Source organism: Ostrea edulis, chromosome 5 (assembly GCF_947568905.1).
Source record: "Ostrea edulis chromosome 5, xbOstEdul1.1, whole genome shotgun sequence".
In the NCBI taxonomy this organism is placed as follows: Eukaryota; Metazoa; Mollusca; class Bivalvia; order Ostreida; family Ostreidae; genus Ostrea; species Ostrea edulis.
In genome coordinates, this window is record NC_079168.1 from 90,025,373 (window position 1) to 90,035,692 (window position 10,320).

At 34.6% G+C, this 10,320-nt stretch overlaps 1 protein-coding gene across 2 annotated transcripts; it reads right to left on the reverse strand.

Annotated features, from left to right (window-relative positions):
- Positions 1 to 2,807: 2,807 nt before the first annotated feature.
- LOC125652526 (putative SERF-like protein) lies at positions 2,808 to 9,654 on the reverse strand. Of its 2 annotated transcripts, none has more exons than XR_007361603.2 (3): positions 9,486 to 9,626; positions 5,146 to 5,269; positions 2,808 to 4,053 (listed from the first exon to the last, which is right to left on the reverse strand). XR_007361603.2 is itself a non-coding variant. In XM_048881821.2 (3 exons), the coding sequence occupies exons 1-3, from the start codon at positions 9,172 to 9,174 to the stop codon at positions 3,984 to 3,986; spliced, it is 249 nt and encodes an 82-aa protein (XP_048737778.2). In that variant the 5' UTR covers positions 9,175 to 9,654; the 3' UTR covers positions 2,808 to 3,983. The 2 variants fall into 2 exon arrangements, 1 of the variants encoding a protein (XP_048737778.2); XM_048881821.2 differs by having other exon boundaries at positions 9,120 to 9,654.
- Positions 9,655 to 10,320: the final 666 nt, after the last annotated feature.

Sequence of the window (10,320 nt, forward strand, 5' to 3'; positions counted from 1 at the left end):
TGCTCAGCCCCTGGAACTGACATGTGAAAATGCCTGCCAGGGGATTAAGACCCTGGGTTGATGTCTTCAAGTGGGAAGACATTTAACGAGGGAGGAATGTAGCGGTCTGCCGGGTTCGATCGCCGGTGGCCAGATAGCTCAGTTGGTAGAGCACCTGACTAGAGATTCTGGGTGCCTGGGTTCGAATCCCAGTCTGGTCCGTTGCATTTTCTCCTTTCCTGTTACATTTGGTTCCATGCCCAGCCCCTGGAACTGACATGTGAAAATGCCTGCCAGGGGATTAAGACCCTGGGTTGATGTCTTCAAGTGGGAAGACATTTAAGGAGGGAGGAATGTAGTGGTCAGCCGGGTTCGATCGCCGGTGGCCAGATAGCTCAGTTGGTAGAACACCTGACTAGAGATTCAGGGGACCCGGGTTCGAATCCCGGTCTGGTCCATTGCATTTTCTCCCTTCCTGTTACACAATAAATTGTTTATTATACCGAAACAAAGCAAGTCTACAAAAATGCATTTGAAATTGGAGTCCACTCATCATATAGTTTGAAATAAAATGGATAAAAAGCCCCTGTGGATCACTCTTACGGTAACACCACACCGTCAACGTATTAGAAGGTACAAACAACGAAATACAGTGATATGATAACCAGTTTTTAGCTCACCTGAGCTGAAAGCTCAAGTGAGCTCTTCTGATCACCCGTATTCCGGCGTCCGTCCGTCTGTTCCTCTGTAAACTTTTCACATTTTCAACTTCTTCTCAACAACCACTGGGCCAATTTCAACCAAAGTTGGCACAAAACATCCTTAGGTAAAGGGAATTCTAAATTGTTAAAATAAAGGGCCAGGCCACCTTCCAAGGGGAGATAATCAAGAAAAGGTAAAAATAGGGTAGGGTCATTAAAAAATCTTCTCAAGAACCACTGGGCCAGAAAAGATGAAATTTATAGATAAGCTTTATTAGGTAGTGCAGATTCTAAATTGTTAAATTCACGGCCCCCGGGGGTCGGATGGGGCCACAATAGGGGATCAAAGTTTTACATACAAATATATAGGGAAAATCTTTAAAAATCTTCTTCTCAAGAACCACTGAGCCAGAAAAGCTGAGATTTATATGAAAGCTTCCTTATATAATACAGATTCTAAATTGTTAAAATCATGGCCCCCTGGAGTAGGATGGGGCCACAATATGGGATCAAAGTTTTACTTACAAATATATAGGAAAAATCTTCTTCTCAAGAACCACTAAGCCAGAAAAGCTGAGATTTATATGAAAGCTTCTTGATATAGTGCAAATTCTAAATTGTTAAAATCATGGCCCCCGGGGGTCGGATGGGGCCACAATAGGGGGTCAAAGTTTTACATACAAATATATAGGAAAAATCTTTAAAAAACTTCTTCCCAAGAACCACTGAGCCAGAAAAGCTGAGATTTATATGAAAGCTTCCTGATATAGTACAGATTCTAAATTGTTAAAATCATGGCCCCCGGGGATCGGATGGGGCCACAATAGTGGGTGAAAGTTTTTTTGTTGTTGTTTGGTTTTTTTCCCTTTTTTTTCTTTTTCTTGATATAGTGCAGATTCAAATTTGTTAAAATCATGGACCCCGGGGATTGGATGGGGCCTCAAGGGGGGCATCAAAGTTTTACATACAAATTTATAGGAAAAATCTTTTAAAATCTTCTTCTCAAAAACCACTGAGTCAGAAAAGCTGAGATTTATATGAAAGCTTCCTGATATAGTGCAGATTATAAATTGTTAAGATCATGGCCCCCGGGGGTCGGATGGGGCCACAATAGGGGGTCAAAGTTTTACATACAAATATATAGGAAAAATCTTTAAAAATCTTTTTCCCAGAACCACTAAGCCAGAAAAGCTGAGATTTATATGAAAGCTTTCTGATATAGTTCAGATTCAGGTTTGTTAAAATCATGGCCCCCTGGGGTAGGATGGGGCCACAATAGGGGATCAAAGTTTTACATACAAATATATAGGGAAAATCTTTAAAAATCTTCTTCTCAAGAACCATTGGGCCAAAAGAAGTTCACATTTACATGAAAGCTTTCTGACATAGTGTAGATTGAAGTTTGCAAAAACCATGGCCTCCAGGGGTAGGTTTGGGGCCATAATAGGGACTACGGTTTTACATGCAAATAGATATGGAAAATCTTCTGATATGGACCAAGGTGACTCAGGTGAGCGATATGGCCCATGGGCCTCTTGTTGTATTTCCATTCTCCTTGAGTGCTGATTTACTTGCTTGTTTTTTTTATCATCCAAAACCAGGCGATTTAACTGTGTATCAGAGACTCGGGATATTTTGTGCCTTATGAACTCACTCGGATCACCTTGGTCAACTCCATCTCGTGTAGGGTAACGGAATCTGCCGAATGTTACGAAATATGAAAGTAGAAAGACTCGGAATTATTGTGACGTCACAATACACTTCGTCTAGCCTTGGCGTTATATTTATGGAAAATGCACGAGGCTGCCCAATGGGTGAAATATGATGGGGAGATATGATGTTTGAGAGGGAGATATGAAGTTTTATCATCCCTAGCACATGACTGTCTAGACCAATCAGATTACATGTTGCATAGAATTCTCATACCACGGCATAATAAAATGGTTTGTACATGTAGTGCTTTATATCAATGTCTTAAAAATCTGTTTTTTCCCTTGCTCGAGAAGATTTTAAATTCTACTGATTGCTCGTGTAATATTATGTATCATAATGGTCACGCCTCTGTAACCATCCCTGCTTCAGGGTGTCCATCACCATATTTGAAGTTTACAAAAGTAAATTCTGAACCATGAAAAATGTGCTTTTAATAAGAATTTATATGTGGTGTACAATTTCCTCCTACATATATCAATACATGCAGTTACAGTTTGCAGAATTTGAAAATGTCACCAAATGAAATTCTTCACATTCCCTGTACATTTTATAAAATTGTAACAAATGTAAAAAAAAAAAAAAAAAAAAATGTTAACAAGAACATTATGGATCAAATCCAACTACACGTCACTAAATAAATGATTTTTTAAAACCTTGCCAGAAAAAATTAAATTCCAGTAAATCATTACCAAAATTGTACACAAATATTCCCCTGATCTTCATCCATAAAACCACACAAGAAATGATTCAAATATCCACAATAAAATATTTAGTGAAATTGCGAAAGCAAATGATTGATGCTATCTTTTAAAACTTCTGCACCATTACATCAATTAATGAATTTTAGGGCACTCGCAGATATAACTTGACAAAACTTAAAGTAATACAATTGCTATCAAACATCTTATCATGCACAGATCCAAAGTTTCTTGGAGAAGGAGTTCAGGTCTGGATCCACTTTGTCTGAAAACATACACTGATGAGATTTTCTCAAAAACAAGGATACTGTCATAAAAACAGTTTCAGTAAGTCTCCTCACATATCTGATGTTAAGTAGAACTACATGTGCATTGTAGATTTGTATGAATTGTCATGAAATAATAGGTAGTAAAATTTCAATCAATGTGAAGGTGATGTATTTGAAATTTTAAATCAGATGAATCAGGTCAGACAGTATAAACAAAATTTGACATTTTTCAACTACAATCTTTCAGAAATACAAATATTTTATCTGTCTGATTTTGATAACAATTGATTTTACACTATATGAGGTTTAATGGGTTGTAATATCAATTCAAATTTGCAAAAAGATACCTGCGAGAGCCCCAAGATTCTGAATATGCAGTTTTTGCTTTAAAAAAAATCTTAACTTACAAATTTTATAGATAAAATTAACATAACTGAAAATAGAATATCCTCTTCTATTGACGTTTTCGTTTTTATGGGTCCATTTTCACAGAAAATTACATTACACAAATGTGATAACATCCCCAATTCTACCCAGCAATCTCAAGAGTCATGTAAGGCTGTCTTGTCCACTTGTTTAATCCTGAATAATACTAATATCCTGAAGTCTATGTCTGGCTGTTTTTATTTTTTCATTTCCCCTTGGCCGTCTGCTACTTTTTTCTCCTGTTTTTGTCTCATTATCTCAGCATCCCTGCATAATATAAAAATGCCATTATTTCAATATCCTTGTTTTGATATATTTATTATTATATATATTTATTATATATCCATCAATGTTTCGTTTTTTGATACTGTTAATTTCACAGAGTGTGATCCGATTGTCCGAATCATCACACTGTGGTTTTCTGATCCTGTATGACAGTATATTCTGAAACTGATGACGTCACAATGCATTAACACGTTTTTTGTGTGGAAAATATCAAAAGCATCACAAAACTGCATACACAAAATATAATTCCGCTGTATGTCTGTGTTTTTGATAATTTGGATTACATAATATATTACCTTATAAATGTGGATTTAAAAATACATAAGGGGCTACAGTAACTTGATCCGAAGAGTTGGATAACATCTCGTTGACAGACGTGGATCATCAGATCAAACTCGACGCTCCGTTTCTCGTGTGATCTAATGATATGTGCCAGTCAACTCAACGTGATCCGACTCTTTGGATCAAGTTACTGTAGTAATAATATATATATATATATATGACACAAATACCAGACATACTAAATATTATGTCTCCCATTTATGTCTCTAACAGCGATGTAAAAATACAGCAATTTAAGTGGACCAAAATCATGCGCAATAAGTGATATTGTAAATTGAAGGTTTTTATAACATTCATAAATTAAAAGGCAGATATGAAGCTCTCTGTTATATTCCAATTTTACTCCAGAGAGCCACAGTTCTGCAGCTATCACCATTCCAACCAATGATGCCAAATTGCCAATATGAATATTTAACTGCATAGCATTTTCAAGATAAAGGTTGGGAACCAAATTTTCTATTTTCAGTATCAGCTTTATGGACATGATGGATGTGCGATCCAAAAAGCAATTCAAGACTAGCTCTTCAACATAAGAACCATGGTGCCAATATGAATATCCAAATGTAAAGTATTCTCAAGATAAAGGTTGGAGATTTAACCCGATGGATGGATGAAACAAACTGCCAAAGAAAGCACTATACCCCTGCCCTTTTCAATGAAAGAGACATGGGACATTTGTGGCCTACATAATCATTCTCAAAATTAAATTGTGTATCAATACCATACATGTACCTGTGCCTTCTTTCCTCTAATGTTAGACCTCTATTCGCACCCTTCTCATTTGAACCTTTCTTTTTATCTGCTTCTTTCTGCTTCTTCATTGCCTTTTCACGAGATTTTTCTCTTTGATTTCCTCCTAAAAAATGTTAAATTATGAAACAAAGATTTTAAAAATGTGATTCTAATGCAAAAAACACTCAAATACATATAATCTTGAAATACTTCTTAACAAAAATATTAGTAAGCAATACTTCTCAGATTTTCTAGGCTGTTGTTACAATACGCTTCAAATTTAATCTATGTAAGTTTGGTGTCAGGCCCTGATTCCCCCTCACCCCTACCATTTCTCAAAATCCTCAATCTTTTGAATAAGGGTTATACTCTATATGAATCATTAACATGACTTGCAGAGCAAAAGTGCGTTGTGAAATTTGGAGTTTTAATCATTTTGTTTTCTGTGTTGATGAAACAAAATGCAACATATATTGTATGCAATCTATGCATTACTTAAGTCTTTCAAGTGAATTATAATATTTATTTTAACAGGTATATTACCCCCAAACATGACTGCATGTATGTAAAAAATGATTGTGCAATAATGAAATTTAAGGGTTGCATGTGCATTTCCAAAACTTTCAAAGTCTTGTATATATTTCATTATCTCTTGTTCAGGGAGACTTGCATACCACTGTCTGTGATTATCGCATGTATAATTGTATTTACACGTACATGTACTACATAATACAAAGTCTGTAGTTCATTCCTGCATTGTTCGGAACTCATCTAGAGCTAGTGTCATTAAAGATAAAAGAAGTGATTGCTCTCGACAAAAAAAGGGGATACTAACTGTTTTCAATTCCCCATAACACAAGTACATACTTACTGAAAAACTACAAAATCCAATGATTCATTGAAATAAAATCAATTTTCATTAAAACTTATTTTCAATAAGTAATTGCTAGTTCCTTCCCTTTCTACTTGCTTCAAAACATCTTAACATCCTACAGATTCTGTATGCTGTATTGAATTTTAACTTCAATTCACCATTTTATAGTCAACAATTATCAAATAAATCACTTTTGAAAACTGTTTACATTCATGATCTTTAGAAAAAAATATAAAATATTTTTTTCTGTCTCTTTCAATTAAAAAAAGCCAAAATAGTATGAATAGTAGAGATGGAAACCATAGTGATCGCTCCCATCTCAACAAAAAACATCTCTAGTTTAAAATACAAATATTCTGTTTTTTATTTCAGACAGTAGACATTAGGTTGGGGATATTGATAAAAATTATAAAACAACACAGAACATGCAGAAAAGTAAACAACCTACATTCATGATGATCAACAAACCAGAAGACCATTAAAAAACTCCAGAACGATTTATTTTCACTTTAAAAAACTGGGCAACAACATGGGGCATGTGCTTCAATGCCATATCCTAACTATTATAAACAAAATACAACCACTACTACATACGTAATGGTCATATACTACAACAAGTGTCATCAAATCCATAGCTAGGCCTACAAATCTCAGGTCTTATATGGTATTAAGAACATATTAACAACATTCCAAAGAAAGAAAGCTCCACCAGAGGATTCCTGAGGTGAAACTTACAACACTGCCCACAAAAACACTGAACAATGGCCTCCATAGCATTAGTTATATCCATAATCATTGGAGTATGGTTCCATCATATCCATGGACCCTATACTTAAACAGACATAAATAATCTTGAGGACATCCAAAGACTAAACCTCCGAGAAGAAGGAAGTATTACTAAATTAAAATTTAAAAGACTTTGACCTAACATCACTGAAATCGAGAAGACAACAATGCAGTGACTCATATTTTTTATGAAGTAGTTGCACGGCAGATTCTGGCAATAGCACCCAACAATTTCATCTAATTTTAAAAAAGACAAATTTGCACAATTTTTGGGGGAAAATTTATCCCAATATTATTGCTAAGGCCAAAATAAAATAAATGTGTGTTTCCAGTTTCCCGACTCTACCTACATTTTTGCTGCAAACTCTATATATTTTATTGACAGCAGAGCTCCAGATAAGGTGCGTATCAGCGTAAATACTTCTTAAATTTTACCAAATATGCATTAAAGTTGAAAATCATGCGTACAATTACGCATTAGCGAATGTAAATACGCTTTACACTCATAAAGTAATGCGTACTTGTGATACATGTAGTATAATATAAAGACGAATTATCTATTCATATGAATTGAGGTTAGCCCAGGGCTTGATCATATGTGAAATAGTACTATGAAATATGCTTCGATGACAATCACAATTTTGAAAGTTTGGAAGAGTTAACTCAAAACAACTGGTAGTGATTAAAACAGGGCGCCATTGAAGCTGGGGTCTGACATACGAGGCTGACTTACGTCACCTCGAAAAATTGTATTATCAATTGTTGACGAATGATTATGATTGCCTGCTAAAAACATGGCACAGAAAATGTCACAGGACAAACGATACTTCATCTGTTAAACTTTGACTTAAAGTTTATACTGAAAGGCCGCTCCAGCAGCATTGTCTCAATAAGTATTTAAAAGCATTTGCGAGAATGGGAGTCATGCATTTATTTGATACTTGTATATTTACGAAGGAAAATCCTTTGTAGTTTCTTTTATTAAATCTCTTCATTGTTATTTAGGAATTTATCATTGAGGTACATGTATTGAATTTTAATATTTCATACCTCGGTCATATGTTTACTATCCAATTCTGTATTAGTGATAAACAGCAAAGATAATCAGTAAATTAACAAATACTCTTTTGACTTTTCTGAAAAGCAAAAATACTCATTGATTTGAAAATCAGGGGGTAAATACTCTTTGTGGTAAAAAATTATCTGGAGGTCTGTGACAGTATATATCAATAAAATAAAAATCCGCTATTTTCAAACTGGAATTTTTCTCTTTTCATGTTCAAGTTTCTCTGATTTACATTTCGAATACTATGATCTTCATAATGTTTGAAAAGTATTTGTAATGTAAATAGACCTGTATTCAAAACATATAAAAAACTAAGATTTCGAATAAAATGTTTCATAAAATAAAATGTTTTATCTGTCTACCTTACCTAATTTTTTGAGGAGTGACATAGGAAACACATATATATTTTATTTTGGCCAAGAAACTGAAAGAATCAACACCAAAACCTACAGTACATAGAATCACCGCTTATCACAATAAAGGGGTATGTTCATCTATATACATCTAGTCACACATCAAATTTCATAAACATTGGTAACAATTTAAAGGATTCTAGTCAACTCGTACCCAATAGGTCAACTCGTACCCAAAAGGCAAACGTCAACTCATACCCAAGAATCTGCCCATAATGCAATATATCTAATGCACATACAAGTGACATATCGCTTAGGTACGAGTTGTCATCAATTGAAGAGGAGGAGTCAACTCGTAACCAGATTCTTGGCTACGAGTTGACTTTTGCCTTTTGGGTACGAGTTGACCTGGGTATGAGTCGGCCAGGGTACGAGTTGACTTGACTCAAGGAGTATGGTCATTAAACCGATTAATGTGAAGCATAATTTATACGAGTTATTTCCCATGTTTTATATATTGTATTCATGATATTGATTTATACAATATAGTGTGATAAAAAGATAAAATAAAACATTTTGTCCTGAACTTACTGGCTATTTATAGTTCGCTTACCGAGTACCTGTCGGTAAAGGGAAGTAATTCAGATTCACACGTCACAATAATTGGTTTTATGGAAACAATTCCTTCAAATTGTTACCAATCTTCATGAAATTTGATGTGTGACTAGATGGTATATAGATGAACATATACCGAGGTAATTTCGGTCATTTCTTTGGTAATTTGCGGTAATTTCGGTGATTCTATGCACCCCAAACCTAGTCTCTACCCCAACAGGCAACAGCACACAACTCCTTATTCATTCGAATTGTACCAACTGGACAATTGTGTTCTTACTGCTACAAATCTTGATTATTTTAAGTCCACGCTCGCCAATCCGCCGCCTCATCATAGCCAACCACTGATCAGAGACGTATCCACACACATATAGAATGTCCTCCAGATACTGTATGTTATGTACAATTTTAAACCCACACCAGACACGTCCTGGCAAAAAGTGACATTTACTAATTGTTATATTAGTTTAAACTGGAAATAAACACCACATCCTATGTCCCACCTGCAGTAGAGCAACAGGATAAAAATATAAATACGTCATTCTACAGACAACCGAAAACAATTTATCTTGTAGGCCTATTATATATAATGTTCTGATTGTGTGTTACACATAAAAAATGCGATGACAACAACTTTTCATCTTACTTGTCATTTTTGGAAGTTATAAAATAAATCGAGTGTCGGAAGAACTTTCAAGAATCAAAACAATTTCAGAACTTCTTCTTCGACTTGACGTCAAAAGAAGCCCATTCACTGCGCTTGCGCATTGGACATTTATGATACATCGATCCCGACTTTAAAAGAATCGACGACACCACTTCAAGGTACCACACCAGAAATTATTTTCACTATATAGAGGTAAAAAAAAAAAAAAAAATCATTAAAAAACAGTTTGCAGAATTGATGCCGAATAACACAATCGGAAATGTTGTATGTTACCTGAGACACTGCCGACACTGGAAAAACAATTCTCTACGCGTCATTTTCGAGAAGAAGAAAAAAATACCCGCAAACATATTGAGCGCCAAATTATTAACATAAACTCAATTAATTGAAGATATCTCCAATTATTTGAAGATATCACCAATTCATTTGGTGCACGCAACAATTTAATTAAAGAATTAATTATATCTTCAATTCTGAATTATTGGGCGCATTAATTGAATTGAGGATAACACTAATTCTTCAGCTGAATTGATGCGCGCTTTAATTGAATTAATGATCTCTTCAAATGAATTAATGATATCAACAATTGAATTGATGCGCGCTGCAATTCAATTGAAGAGAGCAATAATTGAATTGATGCGCGCATTAATTCATTTGATGAGAGGAATAATTGATTTAATACGCGAATTAATTCAATTATTGCTCTCTTCGTTGAATTAATGATATCTTTAATTCATTTGAAGAGAGCAATAATTCTTTTAGAGAGAGCAACTATATAATCAAAGATATCTTCAATTCAACATATCCACAATTG